Genomic DNA, 23,835 nt, shown 5'->3' on the forward strand with positions numbered 1-23,835 from the left:
CACACACACACACACACACACACACACACACACAGGTCAGATGTTTCTCCTACCTCACTGTTCCTCTTGAGAAGTAGCAGTAGGTTTGCACTGCCCCCCTGTGGAAGAGATGAGTAATTACACACTCAAACAAAGCTGGTCTTTATTTACTCAAACTTCTCACACAGTAAACGCCTGCCAGCAACACTGCAGCTCAGAGATCAACATCAGCATCTCACCTACATCAGCCCTGCGATACAGCCTCAATCAGCAGGACGCAGGTTATTTTAATGACTACTTAGAATTTTATGAACTCCGCTCTAACACAGCCGGGATGACTGAAAGCACCCAGACAGCACAGCACCAGCCACAGTAAGACACATCAGTAACTAAACATACTTAAAGTAAAAACTACATTAACAAAATACAGTATAAACTATAAAGTAAATGTTTCACCAACGCACTACACCATAAGCTATACACTGCACTTTAAACTATTATCTATGCTATATGATAATCTAAACTATACACTACACTATAAACCTCACTCTAAACTGTAAATTATACACTACATTCTACGCTACACATTAGTCTACAAACTAAACTAAACCTTACTCTATAAACTACACTCTAAACTATACACTGCACTCAACTACTACACTGTGAAGTACTCTCTAAACTATACTCTGCACTATGCATTACTCTATAAACTATATATTACACTATTAGGTACACTATGAACTACAACTTAATCTTAAATCTACACAACAAACTATATGACAAATTACACCATACACTTCGCTCTAAACTAGGCTATAACAATAAACTGTAGCTCCAGTATGAACAATAAACTGTACCTCCAGTACACACACACACACACACACACACACCTTCTTCAGGACGCTGTCTGACTCAGTCCTCCGCAGCTCCGCTGACTCATCCACTTCTTCTTTCTCTCCTTCTGGAAATCAAAGATATGAGTTAACCTCTCACACACACACAGACACACACACAGACACACACACAGACACACACACAGACACACACACAGACACACACGTCTTGCTATACATATGAGGACGTCCATACGTTTCTATTGATTTTTGCGTTACTGTAGCTTACAAAATACTTCACCTAAACCTAATCCTAACCTTAACCTCAGTATTAAAAGGCCATCTTTCTGCTCTTTTAGTTTTCAAATAAAAAAAGTAATTGTGGTGAAATCAACACACGCTCAAGTTAGGACCAGCAAAATGTCTTTACTTGAGCAAAAAAATTATAGTCCTATCATAGTGAGGACATGGGGTCCTCACAAGTATAGAAATACAAGAGCACACTCACACACCCACCCACCCAACACCACATCTCCAATGCATACGTTTGCGCACCCCAGGCCAAATGACATTCAACCAGTTCTAACGAGTCAATTGAGGCCTAACATTCTTCTAATTTAAGTAAAATAAACAAATTAAAATACCTCTGCTCTTCGAGCTGTTCATCTGGTGGCTGTCGAATCCTCCGAATGTTTCGGCTCTTCGCGGTAAACTCACACTCGCACTATCCTGCCCCGCGCACACCTGCTGCCCCAGCGCTCCACACACACTGCCGTTCACCAGCTCCTGCAGCTTCTCCACTGCACACACACCACAAGACAAATATACATTACTGATATCACTAATATCATATTCAGTTCATTTTTATTTAATAAGCTCATTGTGTATCGTTCAACACAGTTTAACAGTAAATGGTCTTAAACTCTGGAGTTAATGTAGAACTGCTAATTCAGCCTTTAACCCTGAAGATCAGCACAGACTGCTGGTCACCATAGCAACACAGACAACAGTCTCGCCCAGCTAGTAGCTAACGACACGGTAACGAGAGAGATTTAAGATGAACATCGATGATTTAGAGACGAATGGACTCATTTGCGTTTATAATCACTCCAGCTGGTCTCCAGCTGAAACATTTAATCTGCAACGAGAAACTGACGAATGCTAAGTAGTCGTGAAGATGAAGTTTCTCGTTTGAATTCTCCCGTTTCACCTAAAAAGATGCAGCAGGTACATTCTGGCTGCTCAGGTACCATTTAAGGTGGAACGGGAACATCTGAACACGAAGCTGGTGAATGAGAAGCGACTTCAGCCTCGTAAAAAGTCAAACGTTGAGAGGCATTTTACAAGAAACTGTTCTACTTTTGTGGGAAAGTTTCCTGCTGGAGATGCGAGAAAAGCTGAGCTAAAGCTTAAAGCAGAGTCTATCGCTTCCGTTGGAACAAAACCTCATATCTCCATGTTTTTTAGTTTTTGATATAGTTTTGTGAAAAGGCCTGTTGGCCTTGGTATTGTGTGTAAATTTCATGATGAATGGAACAAAAGAAACGGACCAAAATGACTTGGACAGCCGTTTGGTTCCACTGACTTACTTTACATCAACACATACTGAGACATATTTACAGCTAAAACGGCAAACCGTTACTTAAATAAGTGGACATAAAACTCCTAAGGCAGCTTGAAAGCACGAGATGGTTCTTTTATCATTTGGGTTGTGACCCCTGCCCTCCACGTTACCTACCAACAAGTGACAGAGGAATTCAATGCCTGGAATTTCTAGATAGGTCACTGACTGTGAACACGAGTCGTAGTCTAAGTTCTAGTTAGAGTTCTAGTTCTAGTTAGAGTTCTAGTTCGAGTCACTGTAACACTTGGTTAACACTGTTACAAGCTTGGATATGATAATGTCTGCTACAGGCTTCAAATGTCCGAGTTGAATCTAGAACAGACAAAAATGTTCATATGAATCACTCTTAGCTTTGTGCTAACATATTGCTGGTTAGATGGTTCTTCAAGGGTTTTTTTTTTTTTTGTAAAGCCAAGTTTTCTAAACAGAACCATTTCAGGCTTAAGTGGGTCTGTGCATGGTAAAGGGTTCTTCAGATTGATTGAGAATGTGTTGTATATAGAAACTTTTTGAAAAGGGTTCTCCATAGCACCAAAAAGGGTTCTTATATTGTACCAAGCCTGACATTATAACAACAGAAGCCACTCTCAATCAATCTGAAGAACCCTTTCACCATGCAAAGACCCACTTAAGCCTAAAATGGTTCTATACAGAACTCATGGTTCTAAACAGAACCATTGCCTTTACTAAAGAACCCTTGAAGAACCATCTTTATTAAGTGAGAAAGCAGTGTAGATCTACTTGTCGAGCTTTCGCTCTCAAGTGTAAGTCAGTTGTAGCCAAAACAAATATCCTCACCTTCCTTTAAAGCGTCTTTGATGATTGGCTCTCCTTTGGTCACCTCTTCACTGGTGGCCCTGAACATCATCCTGCTGCGCAGCGCGGCGTCCTCCGCAGGCGCGCTCTCACAGAGCTCCCGGAACAAATGCACCTTCTCCTCCAACAAACACACGATCTGCTCGTCCTTCTTCTGCAGCAGATCTGAGAACAGCACAACATCATTAATAACATTAATAACATTAAACACTTACACACAAGAGAAATCAGGAACAGCTGAAATGATGAGATCAGCAAAGGACATTAATATTTATTTGTACTAAACTGAGAAAAGTGTTTCTTTATGGTGTTTCCAATAAACTGGCCAGAGAGTGGAAGCACAAGGTAGGTGTTTCTAATAAAGTGGCCAGAGAGTGGAAATACAAGGTAGGTGTTTCTAATAAAGTGGCCGGTTAATGGAAGCACAAGGTAGGTGTTTCTAATAAAGTGGCCAGAGAGTGGAAATACAAGGTAGGTGTTTCTAATAAAGTGGCCGGTTAATGGAAGCACAAGGTAGGTGTTTCTAATAAAGTGGCCAGAGAGTGGAAATACAAGGTGTTTCTAATAAAGTGGCCGGTTAATGGAAATACAAGGTAGGTGTTTCTAATAAAGTGGCCAGTTAATGGAAATACAAGGTGTTTCTAATAAAGTGGCCGGTTAATGGAAATACAAGGTAGGTGTTTCTAATAAAGTGGCCAGTTAATGGAAATACAAGGTAGGTGTTTCTAATAAAGTGGCCAGTTAATGGAAGTATGAGGCAGGTGTTTCTAATAAACAACTGGCAGGTGTCAAATGATTTTAAATTAAAGACAATGACTAAATGATAAAATAACATGAAAAAGGCGAGTGTAAGTACCTCTCATCTCCTTGGCTTTGATCTCTTGGAGTCGCTTGTCTTCCTCGTTTTCACTTGGGATTCCTTCATCGTCCTCTCTCTCTCTGCAGGACCATCAGAGACGGTCAGAACATCCCCACCACAAACACCCGCTGCTTTTACAAGATTTTCACCAGCATCATATGACAACGACAATTTATTACAGTCCTATAGTGGAGTTATACGGCTAGTGTTTCTTATAAAGTGGCCAGGCTGTGAATACAAACACGCAACACCTGGAACGTTCTGAGCTCAGTAACTGGGTAGTTTAGCTTATTTAGTGACCTCAACAGAGAATCCTGAGAACATCACCAAATGTCCATTTCCTGATAAATCCATGCGATCATACTGTGGAGATCATACTGTTTGAGATAAACCTCAAACCTACTGGCTCAATCTAAATAAATAAATAAATAAATAAATAAATAAATAAATAAAAATAATAATAAAAGCTCTGAGTGGAAAATCAGAAAGTGTAAAGACTCCGGTTCAGGTGAGGGAGGAGTGTTTGTAGTGCATGTTATAGTTTTGTTTGTTTTCTGTGATCATATTTTTTGTCTCTGTATCAATAAGTGACACATTACTGTTTGGGTAATATTTGAACTTCAATATTTGGTAAGTAGGCCGTGTTTGAGCTAATATGGCATAGCTTAACGCTGTATAGCACTGCAGTAGTGCTAATGCTTCTAGAAAACACAGAATAACTTACACAAATGCTTGTATGATACTGAACCTGAGCGTTATACTAAACATCCAGCAAAGCTTGAATAAAATTATTTTTTTAAATACATAGAACTGTGTGGGCGTGGCTAATGAGCAGCTTGATTGGAACTCATAGCCTGCTCCGCCCCTCATACGGAACAAACTATCCAGCTTTTAAGTCACAGATGAACAGACAGATGGATGGATGAATGAACAAATAAAGCAACACATGAATGAAAGAACAGACGAGCAAACAATGCAGATCACCGTTGTCGGGAGGAAAACCTTGTATCTCCATTTTTGCCATTTTCCAGTTCTTGACATCATTTGAAAAGGCCTGTTATCCTTTACATTGTGTGTAAATTTCATGATGAATGGACAAAAAGAAACAGCCCAAAATGACTTGGAAAGACGTCTGGTTCCATTGACTTACATTAAAAGTCAAGTAGGTTTTTTCCTTCTCCTGTAAAGTTACCGTTTTAGAGAAGTGAGGTTTTCTTCCGACAACAGCGATATGGATAAATGAATGAACGAGCGACAGGCAGCTATAGTCAAGGTTGTCTAGCTTGCGAGCTTTTGGTTATGCTGGTTCTGAAACTGTTCTGTGTGGTCCTGGTCCATGTCCTAGCCCGGCTCTGCTCGGCTAAAGCTACTCACATGGACTGCATGGCGTCCTGGATGAGCTGGATCCACGTGTTCCTCTCCACTTTGGAGCTGGCGTAAACCTCCACCATCTCCGGCTTGTCCATCCCGACCGTGATGAGGAACAGGCCACGCTCTTCGTTAGCAACTTCCCTCACGATCAGCTTGTGCAGAGAGATCACCGTAGAACGCTGGTCCTGCATGGAAATACAGAGAACACAACCTGTCAGACGTTTGAGGACACTTTGAATTCTTTGGCTTGTATAGTTTTAGCTTAACACTCAGCTAGAGAACTTGTAGAGAGGAGAACTCTCACTCTAATGTGCTCTGGGTTTCTCTAACACTAGAGGGCGCTCCTGAGCGAGTCCAAAATGAATGGTTAATATGGAGCATTTGAGCAAAATCACAGTTTATAAATGCTTAAACATTTTTAAAGTAAAAGAAAAGATTTATTTACATTTTAACAACGCTATTATATTTTTAAAAGCTTTTAAACTTTAAAGGTACAGCAGTTTAAAACAGCTCCTCATGTACATTCATGATGTCTGTGAACACAAACAGCCAATGAGCTGCTCCGCTCACCAACCAATCAGCACTCAGTAGCAGTAATGTTTGCACCCTGCTGCCAAAAATGGTAAAAAAAAAATAAAGAAACAAAAAAATTAAAAAAAAAAGGAAAAGTACAGGTGATTTTTCTTTTTTTTTTTAGTGAAACATCTTCTACTCTCTAAAATTAAAGGGAAGTTCTGGGTGAGTGATTAGAAACTATTTTAACTTTCTAGCCATTGAGCTCCATACAGCACCATTCATTAAGGTCACAATTGCGTTTGTGAGCGCCCTCTACTGTCCTGAATTTGATATAAGGGGAAATAGGACGAGGCCAGACTCCTCATAAGCAGACTCTGACTCAACTTCATTAACATAGTATTTTCCTCAGTTTGAAAACCAGGTTTTATCTAAATAATGATTTCAGTTTTCAAAACTTGTTAAAAACACATTGACACAGTTTTGCCAAAAGGTGGTTTCAAATGCCCATATTACTGCTGTCAAAACAAAACCTCATCTCCATTTTTATAATTTTTCAGATTTTGGCATAATTTGAAAATGCCTGTTGCTCTTTACTTCTATTTCATACTTTCACACCAACCATCTCCATGTCCACCTTCACTACATCCATAAACCTTCTCTGAGGTCTACCTCTTCTCCTTCTACCCGGCAGCTCCATCTCCAATATTCTTTGACCAATATATCCACTATTCTTCCTCAACACATGTCCAAACCATCTCAACCTGGCCTCTCTGGCTTTATCTCCAAACTGCTCCACCTTCACCGTCCCTCTGATCTGCTCATTTCTAATCTTGTCCATCCTTTTCACTCCCAACGAAAATCTCAGCATCTTCATCTCCGCCACCTCCAGCTCAGCCTCCTGTCTTTTAGACAGAGCCACAGTCTCCAAACCGTACATCATAGCAGGACGCACTGCTGTCTTGTAAACCTTCCCTTTCACTCTTGCTGCTAATACATAATTTCCTTCTCCTGTAAAGTTGTCATTTAGGAGATACGAGGTTTTGTTCTGACAGCAGCGACATACGACATTTTCTTGTACTTTATCTTTCTCCTTGAGGTCCACCTACAATGTTTGTACGATTATATGCACCAAAAACTGTCATCATTCATTTTCACATGTATGTTTTCTATCCTTTCTTTATCCCTAGTATTAAAGCTGGCTGTTACTGCCCCTTTAAGACTCATGTAAATGAGGTCTGACATCACAACAGCGGGAGAAAATGTGTGGCTTTATTCTCAAAGTTGCACTGTAACTAATACGGGCGAGAACTTTTACATGTGATAGTTTCCTCTAAATATGCCTGATTAGGTTTTAATACGGTAATTTACTGCAAATCAGCAAAGAAAACATTCTCATCTGTATTAAAGGGCAAATATCATGAAAAACAACTTTTCTTGCTTTCTTGAAATAGAGTTTGAATTCACTGCTTTTGTGGTGTCACAAAAACTACTGCATTAAATATATCTGTCAATTCAACCAACATCAGTTCAGCTGGAATCATTCATGCTGAAATTATAGACTTTCGGTCTGGGCTGCTTTCTGAATGAGGCCCAATACAACGCAGCCAGTCAGAACAGAGCTCATTTACATATATCGGTCTTAAAGGCACAGCAACATAAACATGTTTCTAAGGGATATACAGAGGCAGGAAAACAGTCATGCAAGAATGAATTATGACTAAAATGAAACAGTTTTCGGCACATAAACCAATATGAACTTTATAAAATGACCTTAGAACAAAATAAATTACTAGACAAAATGTACGGCAGGGGACTTAAAACATTTTGAAAAGCTTGATGTCCTCAGATTTTGATGGACAACGCAAAGTATAAGTCATACATCTGTATTATGCTGTTTCGCTCTGAGACTGATCTCAGGCAGCCCAGCAAGGCAGCAAACATACCAGAGAGGCGAAAACGTATTTCTGGTCTTTCTCCTGCAGGAACACGAACACGTCGGACAGCAGCAAAGCCTGCACATCTGCAGAAACAAAACAGCAGCAAATTCGGTCATAACAAAAGTCAAGACTTCAGGGTGGCTGTTACTGTGTTTAGCTAAGCTGGTAACTGCCATGGTAGCGCTGAATGATGGTGCACGGCTGTGAAAAAAAAAGCACATGAATTCCGATCTGAGCGTCACATTAAGGTCACATGGCCACGAATCGGATCCGATCAAGGACCATATGTGCAAGTGGCTCAGGTGGGATTTGAAAGATCAGATGTGTGTCCACACAGACCTGAAAAACATCAGATCTGATTCACATTAGGGCAAAAAATTGGATTCGTGCCACTTCAACCTGGTAATATGCATACAGACCTCTTGAAGCACCATGTAGACTCACACGTTTGGGGTCTGGACAAAACAAAATACTTAATAGTGCAATGGACAGACACCACTGTGCAAAACAGTAAGAGGCTGAACAGAAACTGTTGGTAATTGGTTGCTGTTTAATGAGCAGATTTGCATATTCCATCTCACACAATCAGATTTTAGTCTGACTAACCAGAGACGCATTTGGCTAAATGCAAAATCTCATCAGGATACAATCCAGATACTGGACACATGAAGTGAGCAGCGGTAAGGGGGTCTCAGTAACCCATCCAGCCCACCTTTCAGTCGTCCGGCTGCATTCTTCAGCTGGAGTGGTCCGTCGTGTATGAGTCTCCGCCCCCTGATGAGATCCTCTCTGGCGAACATCTGGCCGCTCCTCATCCTCATGATGGACTTGCTGTCCGTGCGGCTGTGAATCTCCTTCAGTCTCCGTCTCTTCTCATACTCGCTCACCTTCAAATCCACGGCTGCGATCACCTCCTTCACCTGCTGCAGAGCTTCAGTCATGTCCACCTGCTCCTCCTCTGGATCTGAGGGAACCAGAAACACTTTACTGGCCACTTTTATGAAACACTGGTGCACATATAGATGACAACACAGGCTATAAAGAGCGATCAAATACATAGATTTGAATACAATAAAACAGCTAAAAAGTGACACCCCACACTTTTGTTTGGGGATTTGGAGACCTCTCTGGTGGAAATGTGTAATTGCGTTCAACGTGCAGAAGAACATTTTGTGGTGTGTGTTGTGTTTCGTCCCCCTTCCCTGAGCGGATGAATCTGCTGATTGAAAGAAAATTCAGAGAACGCAGCCTAAACTCGGTGAAGGAGCGTCTCTGAGGATGACCTATTACTGTCATCACATCTTCATCAGTATGATGTTGATTTTGAGATCATTTGAAGCCGAAACATCGAGCCAGACCTTCTTTTTGAGTCTGTGTGTGGTGTTAATACGTAAAGACGTACGACGCGGTGTGAAAAACTCTCAACCAGACACCTCTGCCTTTAAACCCTACTATTATCTTTGAGGTCAGTTTGACCCTATTCAATATTTAACATCTCGAAATGAATGAAAAAGTACGTGACACATAAACTTGGGTAACAATTGTAATTAAAATCATTTTCCCAGGATAGTGAACCCCAGGAAATGATTTCAGGCTTTACAGGGCGACTTGCAGCAGCGCACACTCACCATATTTTAGCCTGTTTTTCTCCTCACTATAAGTCAGTATATCTTTTAGTAAATTGTGCACAATTTCTATTTATTTGCAATATTTGAAAAAAGTTGTCATAACTTTCACTTTCGCAACATGTTTAATTCAGCTATTAAACCGTAACTGTGCATTAAATAAATGCAATCCAACGTTGCACAAAGCTCCAAAGACCCATCCCTGCCTGAGGCTCTCAACAAGTTCTACGCCCGCTTTGAGAATCCTGACACCCCCCCAGCACCAAACTCACACACTCACCAGGAGAGGAGCCCCTCAGCGTGACACCAGCAGAAGTAAGGAGGACGCTGAGGAGGATCAACCTCTTGCATGAAGACTGCCACCATCATCCCGGTCCCCAAGAGCTCTGCAGTGACGGGTCTAAATGACTACCGGCCAGTGGCCCTCACGCCGATAGTAACAAAGTGCTTTGAAAGACTGGTTCAGACCCACATCAAAGCCACCATCAACGTCACTGTGGATCCACACCAGTATGCGTACAGGAGGAATCGATCCACAGAGGATGCCATCTCCTCTGTGGTCCACACTGCCCTCACCCACCTGGAGCAGAAGGATTCCTATGTTCGTATGCTCTTTGTGGACTTCACATCTGCTTTCAACACCATGATTCCTCAGACCCTGATAACAAAACTCTCCTCACTTGGACTGAGCTCTTCCATGTGCAACTGGGTCCTAGACTTCCTGACCAACAGGCCGCAGTCTGTGAGGATCCACAACATCTCCTCCCCCACCATAACCCTCAGCACTGGCTCCCCTCAGGGCTGTGTGTTGAGCCCCCTCCTGTTTACACTGCTTACATATGACTGCTCACCTATCCATCCAGGCTGTCATATTGTGAAGTTTGCGGACGACACAGCAGTGGTTGGATGCATCACAAACAGAGATGAGTCCAACTACAGGCAGGTGGTGGAACACCTGGATGGTTGGTGCAGAGAAAACAACCTCTGCATCAGCGTAAAGAAGACGAAGGAGATGATTGTGGACTTCAGAAGGGGCCATCATGACCACCTCCCTCTGCACATTGGAGGTTCTGAGGTGGAAGTGGTCGACAGCTACAGGTACTTGGGTGTGCACCTGAGCAGCAACCTCACCTGGAGCAACAACACTTCCACTCTGGTCAGGAAGGCACATCAGCGGCTCTACTTCCTCAGGAGGCTGAGACGAGCTGGACTCGGGAGGGCAGTCCTCACCTCCTTCTACAGATGTGTGGTGGAGAGCGTCGTGTGCTCCAGCATCAACGTGTGGCATGGAAGCTGCTCTGCTGCAGATAGGAAAGCACTGCAGAGGGTGGTGAAGGCTGCACAGAGGATTGCTGGAGTCAGCCTCCCCAGCACCACAGACATTTACACCTCCAGATGCAGGAAAAGGGCTACCTGCATCAGGAAGGATCCCACCCACCCAGCACATGCACTTTTTGTCCCGCTCCCCTCAGGCAGGAGGCTGCGGAGCATCAAGTGCAAAACAACCAGACTCAGAAACAGCTTCATACCAGAAGCTGTAAGGCTCCTAAATTCCAACTGACACTTACAAGAACAAGTACTGTTACAGGCACTGTCACTTTAAACCGCACTGAGACACTTTATCTAGACACTTTATCCACTGCTCTAAGTCAATATCATGCTGCTATAGCAAACTTGCACTCTGGACTTCATATTGCTGCTAACTGCCTACTCTCCTACTCTCCCTCTCTTGTGTACTTTCTATTTATTTATCTATTTTAATAACAGCTCTTGGGTGTAAACTGGACCATGAGATCTTAATTTCGTTCCACCTCATGTACCATGTGATGCGAATGACAATAAAATCTCCTTGAATCCTTGAAAATATATAGAAATAAACATTTCTGTGCCACCAATTTTACCAATATTGGTTTGTAAATCAAACATATAGAATTCCAAGCACCACAGAAGAGCTCATCCTCACCATCAAGTCCACTGTGTCTTTTACTTCTCAGAGATTCTCATTTAGCTTAAGATTTCATATGAAGCTTTTAGCTGACGTCACTGGTGTGACCGACTTTTAGGTCATTGTGAAATAAAATAACCCAAATGGATTAAATTCCACATTTTAGTGGATGTTCCATGATTGACAGCATGTGGTTTGATGCTCTGTAGCAGATACTTTGTAAAATTCATGTTCCATTAAAAACGTCTCTGGTGTTTTTATCATGGGGAACACCAATGACGACCGGTAACACCAGTGACTCCTATGGATGAATAAAAATCTCGCCGGGATTGGAACACAACCTTGTTTCCATAAACCTTTGGTCGCCATAGAGCAAAATAATATTCTAAAATCATTATTCAGTCTTTGATATAATGCCTGTTGTTCTTTACATTGTGTGTAAATTTCATGATGAGTGGACTAAAATAAACGACCCAAAATGACTTGGAAAAAATTCTGGTTCCATTGACTTACATTAAAAGTAAAGTAGGGTTTTTTCCTTCTCCTGTAAAGTGACCATTCTGGGGATACGAGGCTTTGTTTCCGACAACAGCCACTTCGGATCAAAACCTTGCATCTCTATGTTTGTCATTTTTCAGTCGCCTTTTACATGAAATGTTCAGACCCTCAGCCCTCCGCACTCCTCTTCCTGTCATCTGAACACTGATAACAGGAAACTATTGGTTCACAGCTGACTGAGATCAGCAAGAAGTTTAACACAGAACCTCATCACAGCTTCAGACATTCTCACAGCCTGGAACTCATGACGATCTTATTTGTGGTCAATAACGAAACCAGTTAATCTCAACATCACTGCAAATCAAGATGCAGATGCTGCTCCTCAGACTGAGCGGAACAGCGTTCAGACGAACTTGTCAGTGCATCTTCCTCACAGTGTGTGCTGAAGGTTCAATCAGCTGCAACTTAACCGCATCGTGTGCAAAAGTTTTGGCACCCCTTTCAAATTCCACGTTGTTGATTTTCTAATTGTGAACAAGTTACACATCCTCTACAGAGACGCACCTCCGCAAATTTTTATACACAATTATTGTTTATTTGCTATATATTGGAGAACAATTATGCATTTTTAAAAGTAAGGTCCACTTTAAAGCCTTTTCTACTATCAGAATGAAAAGTCGACCCGAGCCCCCAACCCCACCCCTCCAACCAAGACTGCGGGAAAAACATATTTTTTCAGGTAAACCATATGGGTTGATACCTGGTACTCACTGCTTTACTGAATCATTACGAGGCTGGAGTTTTACCTTTGGTGTGCTGGAGGATCCTCTGCAGTAACACTGGGTATTTGGTGATGCGCTGGGTCACCAACAGGACGCACTCAGGGATACTCAGCCTCCGGACAACAGGGCTGCTCATCATTTTCTAAGAGAAGAAAATAATTGTAATAATCACCAGATTAGTCAGAGAGTGGATGGTCCTGCGATGTTCTGAATGGAATGAAGCCAATAAACGTCTCAACTACACAATTAGGAGCCCCCCCCCACCCCCCCACCCCCACCCCATATGGCCTATAGGACTTGAAACACTGCTGAACTGTTTGACTTATTGATCATTGGAAACAAGTGAAGGAAACTGTTAGGAAACTGCAGATTCTTGCTGGCAGTGGTGTCTGTTACCCTGATGACAGCCTGAAAGCGCTTGTCTTTGGCGTGAAGCTCCTTGTACAGGTTTACAGCCTCGTTGTGGCGGCTGCAGAACTTTCCATACACTTTCGTCATCCTCTCTGCATTAAAGCCCGTAACCTGAAACGAAACACAACAGAGACAACAGCGGGTAACTCAGGACGTCCTGATCTGAGCTTCAGAGCTACACCTACAGCTGCCAGCAGAACAAGACCAATTCAAGAGTACCATTAGATTTACAGTACTGTGCAAAAGTTTAAGGAAGCTGGATTTAAAATGTGCTTATCTGGGCAGACCGTGCTAGGAATTCTTGTTACATTTTACTGTGCTTATGTTTAGCTGCATCTATTCTACACTCATAAAAAAGGTATGACACTGTCACTGGGACAGTCCCCCTCTTGTCACTGTGGTGGTCCCCTCAGGGGTACATCCCAGTACCTTTAGTCAGGGAACAAAAACACCATGGCTTTTCCACTAGAAACAAACTCATGTAATGTACACCACTGGGCCTTAAAACCACTGTAGTACCTTTGAGGGTGCACTTACATTGTTTGTATCTTGATGAATGAATCATGTACCTGCATAGTTCATTTATTTCTAAGAGTGTAACGATAAAACGATTTAACAAGCAACCACACACTCACCGCTGAGAGAAACGGTTTAAACAATGTTTCCATGCCCAAGACTTTAGCCTAGTACTGTATACTGACTAGGATGAAGATGATTGACTTCTACCATATAATTTTTGCTATGCACTGATATAAAATGAGGCTATTTGTCATTTTATCCCCTTAAAAAAAAAAAAACATCTCAGCACTGCTGTTGCATTTATTTGAAACGCTGAAAATGTGATCTAGCAAAGGCAAAACGTCACAGATTTTTATGTAGTTTAGTTTACAAACTTCATTTTTAAAAATAAATAAATAAATAAACAAACAAACAAACAAACAAAAACACATGAACAGGGGCCATATTACAGAAACTTCCAATCATCCTGTCTTAAGCTGTCAGGTCAAGATAAGATTCTTCACAAATTTGTTTTACAGAAGCAAATCTGATCTTAATTTCCATCTCATCTTTAAGTTTTGAAGAGCGCCCCCTGCTGTTTATCAGAGCGTCACCGCTCCTCAGTTTCAGTCTCCATTTACCAAACGCTTTAGCCAAGCGCGTTAACGTTATTCCTCCTAATAAACAGACACATTCAGCTCCGTCTCCTCATTATTCACCACCACTGTAATATTTCAAAATCAACATTAACACAGGAAGGTAATCAGAGGAGCGGTGGAGTTCGAGTTGGCAGCGTCTGAGATTTTTAAAACGCAGAGTTAGAAAAGAAAAACATCTCCCAGTGAAAGGTTTTTCCATATTTTGGTTTTTCCATCTGAATTTTTCGTGACCAAATCGTACGGCTAATTATTTTGTAACTGCATGAAACAGATATTTATTTATTTTTTATTAAAGCCCCCCTCAAATCAACAGAACGTGTGTTTTATGATCTCCACATATCACTATACGCTTACAATTTACTGCTGAAAGCCAAAAATCTCCGACGCTCTTTGTGTTATTTTATTAAAGTGATGTTTCCAGAGCAGATCACTGAACAGACGCCATCTGTTTATAGTTTAGAGCCCAGATTCGGGGAAAAATGGGTCGATTTTCAGTAGAAAAACAAAGTTCAGCTTCTTTTATTATAAGGGTTTAAAATGACATCATCTATTAGACTGGAGAGAAGACGTTATGAAATACGAAAGTTATGAAGAATATGACGGAGTGCGGTGGTTGAAAGGAGCTGAAAGGTTAAACAATGTTGAGGTGCCAAATCAGAATGAGACACTCAGTTTGTCCGTCTTTAAGAATTCTGACCAGGATTGGAGCAAATAAACCCAAGACTTTAGAGTCGAACCCCACCTGGTCCAGCAGCACGTCTCCGATCCTGCGGATGGTGTAGCCTCCCTCATCTGTGCTCTTGGCCTGCGCCCTCCTCTTCCGATCCAGCAGGTTTGTGAGGAAGAGCGTGTGCAGGTCCAGGAGCTCTTCCAGCATGGGGAACATCTTCTCCATCGTCTCAGACCCCAGCTGAACCTCCTTCTGGAGACCTTTACTGTAAACATCAGCCATGATGCGTAGAGTCCGCACGTGGTGCATCTCCGTCTGGATCAACTCTGGAGACGTGAGATTTATTAGTGCTCTGAGTTTTCGGTCATGTTTTGTTTCCCTGACATTTCTGTTTGTTCCCCATTTTCATTTCTAATAAATTTATTTTTCTTTCTTTTTTTTCTTTAACGCTTTCACTTAGTAGGCACACACAAAGCGTGCTCCTCGTAGGTTCTAAGCTTTCAAGCCTTCCTTCTTACCGTAGATGACATCCTGCCTCTTGATCACGTCTTTCTTGAGTTGCTTTAGATATTTCCTGTCCACAGTTACGCTCCAGGAATCAGCCTCCAGCTCCTTTGCATCCACTTCAAAGTCCCCCATTAGCTGACCATCCATCAGCTCTGCACCTGCAGGGGGCAGAGTGGAGCAGCAGTCAGACTCTACCACTGATGGTCAGGGCCTTCATTAGGGAGTTTTGCCTGGATATTTTTTTGGGGGGGTTGACCACTCTCAACTTGGCAGCGACAAGACAAAACTGGGGCCAGAGAGTGGAAGCACAAGGTAGGTGTTTCCAATAAAGTGGCCAGTGAGTAGAAGCACAAGGTAGGTGTTTCTAATAAAGTGGCCAGTGAGTGGAAGCACAAGGTAGGTGTTTCTAATAAAGTGGCCAGTGAGTGGAAGCACAAGGTAGGTGTTTCTAATAAAGTGGCCAGTGAGTGGAAGCACAAGGTAGGTGTTTCTAATAAAGTGGCCAGTGAGTGGAAGCACAAGGTAGGTGTTTCTAATAAAGTGGCCAGTGAGTGGAAGCACAAGGTAGGTGTTTCTAATAAAGTGGCCAGAGAGTGGAAGTACAAGGTAGGTGTTTCTAATAAAGTGGCCAGAGAGTGGAAGCACAAGGCAGGTGTTTCTATTAAAGTGGCCAGTGAGTGGAAGCACAAGGCACGTGTTTCTATTAAAGTGGCCAGTGAGTGGAAGCACAAGGTAGGTGTTTCTAATAAAGTGGCCAGAGAGTGGAAGCACAAGGCAGGTGTTTCTAATAAAGTGGCCAGAGAGTGGAAGCACAAGGCAGGTGTTTCTATTAAAGTGGCCAGTGAGTAGAAGCACAAGGCACGTGTTTCTATTAAAGTGGCCAGTGAGTGGAAGCACAAGGCACGTGTTTCTATTAAAGTGGCCAGTGAGTGGAAGCACAAGGTAGGTGTTTCTAATAAAGTGGCCAGAGAGTGGAAGCACAAGGCAGGTGTTTCTATTAAAGTGGCCAGTGAGTAGAAGCACAAGGTAGGTGTTTCTATTAAAGTGGCCAGAGTGGAAGCACAAGGCAGGTGTTTCTAATAAAGTGGCCAGAGAGTGGAAGCACAAGGTAGGTGTTTCTATTAAAGTGGCCAGAGTGGAAGCACAAGGCAGGTGTTTCTAATAAAGTGGCCAGAGAGTGGAAGCACAAGGTAGGTGTTTCTATTAAAGTGGCCAGAGAGTGGAAGCACAAGGTAGGTGTTTCTATTAAAGTGGCCAGAGTGGAAGCACAAGGTAGGTGTTTCTATTAAAGTGGCCAGAGAGTGGAAGCACAAGGTAGGTGTTTCTATTAAAGTGGCCAGAGAGTGGAAGCACAAGGTAGGTGTTTCTATTAAAGTGGCCAGAGTGGAAGCACAAGGTAGGTGTTTCTATTAAAGTGGCCAGAGAGTGGAAGCACAAGGTAGGTGTTTCTAATAAAGTGGCCAGAGAGTGGAAGCACAAGGTAGGTGTTTCTATTAAAGTGGCCAGAGAGTGGAAGCACAAGGTAGGTGTTTCTAATAAAGTGGCCAGAGAGTGTTTGTGTGCTTTAGCAGTTTTAACCAAGCTCTTCCAATTGTTTTCAAATGCACGAAGAGCTTAAAAGGATAAAAAAACCAACAAACAAGCAAAAACAAAAAAAAAAACCGAAAACAATAAAAGACAAAGTCTCAGATGCTCTCATAAAGGAAGCACAAACACCATAAAAACACTGAGTGGACGTTGCCCTTTAGCACAGATACAGCAGGATCAGCCAACTCCACCCAGAACCTGTTGATAACTATATTTATCTATGTTTAGATTTCTCCGTATTTCAGAAGTGCTCCTCAAATCTTAACGTAGACAATTTCACAATAAATACACATTTAAAAAAAAAATTATTTGGGGGTCCTCTAGTGAAGAAAATAGTTCTGTTTAGAACTATGAACGCTCAAAGAACCATTTGCATGTTTAATGGTTCTCTGCATAGTGAAATGGTTCTTCAGATTGATGGAGAACATATAAATGGTTCCATATAGCACCAAAAAGGGTTCTGCTATTGTGAGGATTCCAAGCTCGTCACAACATAACAACCCTATTGGTGTTATTTAGAACACCATACAGGTTCTACATATCTATATCCAACACATTCTCCATCAATCTGAAGAACAATTTCACATGCACAGAACCATTTAATCACGCAAATGGTTCTTTGAGCGTTCATGGTTCTACTTAGGACAGCAGTCTTTAAGGCGGAACGGGAAAATCTGAACAAGCTGGGTGACAAAGAAGCCGACTTTAGCTTCACTGAGAGCTGAAATGCTTGAAAACGGATGAGGAGGTCGCTTCTGCTGGACAGGTGGGCAACATTAACTCATTTCTGTTGTTTCACAGAACCACTCAGTCAGTATTGTTTTGCCTTGTTTACAAATGTCTATGGTAGCAACTGTCCGTAGTGACAGTTTACTAACCCAGAGCCTAGCTAATGTTAGATACACTATGCTGTGCTGTTCACTCTAATGTCATGTCATGGTATTTGTGTGTAAGGTCTGTGAAGGTTTTTATGGCCACAAAGATCTAAAAGTTCACTGTGGAACACGGCTTACCTTCGTCCGTGAGCGACTCTGTGGACTCGTTCACTCTGCTGATCTTGTGCAGCGAGTCGGTGGACTGAGACAGAAACTTCAGGGGTTTGAGTGGAGCATCGTCCATTTGCCTGGAAGGACGAGAGAACATCAGTGAGGAACTTCAGTCTCAGGCTCTCTCGGTCAGCGCAGCTCAGAGTGCCTTACTGGTGTAATCAGTATCTTTATTCATTAGTAATGCTGGACTTACAAGGTTTAGTGACCCTTATTAGTCCCACAACGAGGAAATTTCACCTCCACATTTTACCCATTCATTAACATATACACTAGTGAGGACACACACTAGGGGGCAGTGAGCACACTTGCCCGGAGCGGTGGGCAGCCCTATCCACAGCGCCCAGGAAGCAGTTGCGAGTTAGGTGTCTTGCTCAAGGACACCTCAGTCACATACTGTCAGCTCAGGGGATCGAACCGCCACCCTTCCAGTCACAGAGCCAGTTCCCTAACCTCCAGCCCACAACTACCCCAAAAGTTTAGAAACACCCAAAAGAAAAATAAAATGGCATTTTATGACATGCTCCAAAATTACTGCGAACATCATCTTGTTAAGTTACAAACATATTTTCTCTTCATATATATGATTTAGTATAGATTTATTGATGTTTTTAGAGCTGTAAAAATGAGAATTGAGTTTTAAATACTGGAAAACTTTTCCACACTAAGCTTACGGCATGTTAATTATACTTTATTTAACCCTTTGAATAACTCCCTATTTCTCCATATTCTTCAGTAACGCATATCTGTATTCATTGCCAAAGATTGGTTGACGGTAAATAATGACAAATAATTCTGTGATCAAATAAATAAATACAAACAAAAATCAAGAAATAAAAAGATCTCCCATTGAAAATGAACAGAACAGATGTGCACCAAAATGACTTGGAGCAAAATGTCTTACACCAGCTCGCCAAGTTAATAACATTCACTTTTATATGTGTAATTTTGTGCAGATGTTTAGATTTTTTGGAGCTGTAAAATATGAGTTTGAAATGCTGGACTGCTGCTAGGCACTGCAGCTGAATATTAATCATACTCCTTCCTCTTTGTTCACTCCGTTTTCCATTCGCTTGTAAGGACAAAACACACATCAGACCAGAGAGGTTAAAACGAGTGGAACTGAATGGGGTTAAAAGGCTGCAACATAGAAGAAGTTGTAATACTGAGCATCAGCATGTACCCTGCGATGTTGCTGATGGAGATGCTCTTGGACAGAGTGTTGCTGTTGAAGGCCATGATTCCGGGACTTTTCCGCAGAGGCGGGATGGGAGGAGGAGGCATCTGGTCATCGGGAATCATCATGGTGGACCAAGGACGCTCCCGCGCCATCGCAGCTTAACACAGAAAAGAGAAATGCAGTGCATGAGCCCTTTAATGTTACATTAACAGACACTTTTATCTTCTCATCAATCAACCTAGATGTTTAATCTCAGAGAACATTGAGGGACTGATAATGTGTAAAAAAAAAAAAAAATTAAATAATAAAAGTAAATGTAACAAAAAAAAGGCTCAAATCAGGTAAGTATAAAAAGTGAAACATTAATAATAAAAATACAATAAAACAATTATAACAGCAAAACAAAATAAAACAAGAGGAGAATAAGATTAAAAAGTGAACAAAATAGAAAAATGTATTAAATTGACTAAAATAATAATAAAATATAATTAAAATAAAATATAATAGATAATGAATAAACAAAATAGAATATAAGATAATGAATAAACTAACAGAAAAAATGAAAATAAAATAATAAAAATAAGATAATTAAGGTAAAAAAAAAATCTGGTAAAACTGTGTGAGGCAGAGTGGAGGTGGTTAGAGAGTTTAAAATGTTTAAAAGTTTAAAATGACCCAGCGACGAGACTTTTCTACTGTAGCACCAGAATGGAGCATTCGCAACTAATAAACTCATTTAGAATAAAAAAAATATAAAAAAAATATTATATTTAAAAAAAAAAAAAAAAAAAAAAAAAAATATATATATATATATATATATATATATATATATATATATATATACACACACATATATACACACACATATACACACACACGCGACACAATATACAGACTTATAGACAATCAAAAACCTACATTTGGATCTCAAGGCGACGGCGTGAGCTGACGCTGAATCGGGAACAGTTTGCTGCTGCTGCTGAGGAGAAAATAAAGCCAGAAATCACACATTCAATTCAATCCAGTCCAACACCAGCATAACCAACAAACGCAGAGACGCTCATGTTTACAAACACGGCAGAGAGCGCAGTAACTCGCCTTCATCTTCACTCTGGCACACGCAGGAAGCCCCTCTTTACAGCCCTTGTGGACATGAGCACTGCAGTCTGAAAACACAGCCACAAAAAAGCACGTCAGAAACACAAATCTGCACAAATCAGATGATAAGACCCCCCCTCCTGCACCGAGCCCCCGCAGACCGAAACGGTCCAGTCATGTGACCACAGGAAGCCACAGCCTTTGCCCTCTGGATGTTTAGAGCACATTCAACAACATGAGCATAAAAAGGCCCATAAAACTGAGCCGGCCAGAGTCGGCGAGGAGGAGCGTGTCCATTCTGTGATCAGCGAGCTGTAGCCGAACACCGACAGCGCTGAATCAGACGGAACCCGTTTTCAGGTCTGTTCACTGCAGCTGCGATTACTCTCATAACATTTCATTAAGTATTTCAGCAAAAAATAAATAAAACAAAATAAAAGATTTTGATTTTTCTGTCTCCATTATGAATGAACCAATAGAAACGCTCCAAAACCAAACCCAATAAATGCTTCTTACGCTGACTCACACTGGAAGTTAAAAAGGTTGGTCTCCTCCTGTAAAGTCACTTTCTCAGAGATTCACATTGTTTATTGGTGCGTTTAGACGCACTCACTAATCTGATCATAATCAGATTTCTGCAGTTATCCAATTTAATTATTCAAATGGTAACAAACATACCGAGATCTAGAACTTCTACTCAGAAATCTGACAAAGAGGCTGGATTGTAGCTCAGTAATCAGATTTCTCGGGGCTGTGAACTCTCACTCTGATTTCTTTCATTTCTCAGTCTGAGCATGTGTGAAAACTTACACATTTTTATTTGTTCCAACTTAAATCTTACAAAAACTATGACTATTATTATTACTTTTATGACGCTTATTGTGTAAAAGTCCTGAAGTATCGTGATATAATATTTCTCCCATATCGCCCACCCCTAATACATTTTTTCACACTACATTTTTGAAAGGTTAGCTCTGCCCATTCACACCAAAGATATTCTGAATGAGGTTCAGTACAGGGCAGCCAATCAGAACAGAGCTCATTTACATACATGAGTCTTAAAGGTGCAGTAACAAACAGCCTGTTTAATTCTAAGGGACAGAGAGGCTGGAAAATGTTAAAGTAGAAATAAATAACATTAAATCACACGTAAGTTTATTTTAAAGGGGAAAAACAAGAAAAAACAAGAAAAATGTAGGATATTGGCCCTTTCCTGTGCACACACGCACGCACGCACACACACACACACACTACACACTACACACACACACCCCCCCAGAGTTGATACACTAACGGCTTAGCTTTGGGCTCTGCACGCAGGACTAATATCAATCAGACCCTCCACACCTCCACCGCCACCAACGCACCGCTCCACCACAGGACCAGAACAATGTGTGTTTGTGCTGCTGCCCCCGAAACGGTTGCAGGGGGACGTCAAATAAGGGTGTGTGACGAGGGACCAGAGCTAAAGAGCTGCTCTCATCACAAAAACACAACCAAACATGCGGGTCAGAACGCTGACCTACATTTCTATGTTCAAGTCTTCATCAACTCTCTATGTACGTTACTCATAGCTCCAAAATGGTGAAGTGTGAACTATTTTTAGGGCGGCCCCTAACGGCTATTTGTCTATCGTTTAATTTATCCACTATTCTGTCGATCAGTTGATTACTCAACTATTAATCTCCCTCCAAAAAAATCGAATTATGACATTTTCATCCAAAAGTTGGTATTTGTACCTTTTCATACCCGAATGTTTTAAAACAGAACAGTAGAATAAAAGCCTGGAGGCGAGGCGGGGTGTGTGGAGTCAGTAGAGCTTCAGATCATTTCAGTGGATTATGGTTCAGTTATATTCCCTGACTAAAGGGACTGAAATGGAGCCTTGAGGGTTCCACCCCAGTGACTAGAGGGGCACTGACCCAGTGACAGTTCAGTACCTTCGTTTCTGAGAGCGCACCTGTAGAACTAAACCTCCCTGTGTTGTGACGCCACAAACACAACTTACTGACCGTCTGGCAAACTATATTCAGGGTTCAAGACTCAAGCTAGAAAAAAAAAGGCAAAGCAAACAAAAAACAAAAACAACAACAACAACAAAGACACAAAAGGTTTGGATCAAATTAAGAAGATATTAAATGTACATCACTGTCAGAATGACGGCTGGTGTGCAGAAATGATTTTACTGCACAAAATTTGTCTGTTTATTCATCTCTGTCTGTCAACCTGTGTATCTATAACTGTTAGACAGCAAGAAAGATAAGCAGGCAGCTAAATAGGCTTAAAGACAGACACTCAGACAGATAGACTGACAAATAGAGAGGAGGAAAAAGGAGGAAAGAGGGAGAGAAACAGACAGAGAGGGAGAGAGTCAGATAGAGAGAGAATGAGAAAGAGAGGGCGAGAGAGAGAAAAAGAAAGGTGGGTGGATGAAGAAAATGAGAGAAAAAAAAAGAGAGAGAAGGAAAGAATATAAAGAAAATGAGAGAGAGAAAAGAGAAACATTGAGAGAAAGAGGAAGGGAAGACATGGACAGTTTAAGAGACAGAAATAAGAAAGAGAAAAGGAGTGCTAAAAAAAAAAACCAGAAACAAATAAATAAATAAATAAAGAACAAAGGAGCGTTTGTTAGCGTTCTGTGGTGCACCAGCTGTGCGTGTGTGCGTGCGCGCAGAGTGATGCAATGCTGTGTAACACTGTCTGAGTGGGCCGAACACACAGCTGCTGTCCACTCACTAAATCGCTCACTACAAAACCACCAGAGAACCTACACGAGCCTTCTGAGTTTATACGGAATGCTGATGATGGAAAATAGTGGAAAATCTGGAATACTAAGTTTTCTTTGGGGACTATTTTGCCGCACAGCGCCCTGCATGTCTCCCTCCGCCATGAATGCAGTTGAAGTTCTCTAAACTATCATAAAACAGCGTCTCAGTCATCAGGCAGTGAATTCAGAACCATCTCATGTAGGAACTTTCTGTGAGGAGCTTTTAGAGGTGGACGTCTGGTTCCTATCACCACCACTGTGAACAGTTCTGAGTCGCGTTTCTCACCAAACATCTTAATCGTTTGAATTTTTTAAAAAATTGGCGGAGTTCCCCTTTAAGTCACTTGAATCTGCTCACATAGAAACTGACAGCAGCTGTTTCTAAATGTTTGTGCAGAATCACCTCAGCATCATTTACAGTGTAAGAAGAGCCCTACTGTAATGTGATGTAAGGCTGAAAATCTCTTATTAAACCCATTTCCTGTGGAGCCTGTATGTCTGGAGCGAGTGATAGACTACAAGGGCGTTTGCAGCATTTAAATCGCTGCAGAGAAGCATGACTGCACAGGGAAAAGGGAAGTTCCCCCAAAAAAGTCACCAATCAGGTGCAGGAGAGATGATCTCAGA

At 41.6% G+C, this 23,835-nt stretch overlaps 1 protein-coding gene across 7 annotated transcripts in view; it reads right to left on the reverse strand.

Moving 5' to 3' along the window:
- The window catches only part of akap13 (A-kinase anchoring protein 13), a 174,892-nt gene that overhangs the window by 8,154 nt on the left and 142,903 nt on the right, over nucleotides 1–23,835 (reverse strand). For 6 of the 7 annotated variants that reach the window (XM_037540397.1, XM_037540401.1, XM_037540398.1 and 3 more), the window contains 16 exons: nucleotides 20,442–20,509; nucleotides 20,262–20,322; nucleotides 19,347–19,500; nucleotides 18,131–18,240; nucleotides 15,542–15,688; nucleotides 15,096–15,349; nucleotides 13,182–13,307; nucleotides 12,810–12,927; nucleotides 8,648–8,899; nucleotides 7,942–8,018; nucleotides 5,486–5,667; nucleotides 4,109–4,191; nucleotides 3,235–3,417; nucleotides 1,457–1,612; nucleotides 870–940; nucleotides 54–98 (listed from right to left, as the gene is read on the reverse strand). In XM_037540397.1, coding sequence (XP_037396294.1) covers nucleotides 54–98; nucleotides 870–940; nucleotides 1,457–1,612; nucleotides 3,235–3,417; nucleotides 4,109–4,191; nucleotides 5,486–5,667; nucleotides 7,942–8,018; nucleotides 8,648–8,899; nucleotides 12,810–12,927; nucleotides 13,182–13,307; nucleotides 15,096–15,349; nucleotides 15,542–15,688; nucleotides 18,131–18,240; nucleotides 19,347–19,500; nucleotides 20,262–20,322; nucleotides 20,442–20,509 — 2,087 coding nt within the window. The remainder of the gene's footprint in view (nucleotides 1–53; nucleotides 99–869; nucleotides 941–1,456; nucleotides 1,613–3,234; nucleotides 3,418–4,108; nucleotides 4,192–5,485; nucleotides 5,668–7,941; nucleotides 8,019–8,647; nucleotides 8,900–12,809; nucleotides 12,928–13,181; nucleotides 13,308–15,095; nucleotides 15,350–15,541; nucleotides 15,689–18,130; nucleotides 18,241–19,346; nucleotides 19,501–20,261; nucleotides 20,323–20,441; nucleotides 20,510–23,835) is intronic. The other variant, XM_037540396.1, reaches the window with a different exon arrangement.

This window comes from Pygocentrus nattereri, chromosome 8 (genome assembly GCF_015220715.1).
Source record: "Pygocentrus nattereri isolate fPygNat1 chromosome 8, fPygNat1.pri, whole genome shotgun sequence".
NCBI classification, from domain to species: domain Eukaryota; kingdom Metazoa; phylum Chordata; class Actinopteri; order Characiformes; family Serrasalmidae; genus Pygocentrus; species Pygocentrus nattereri.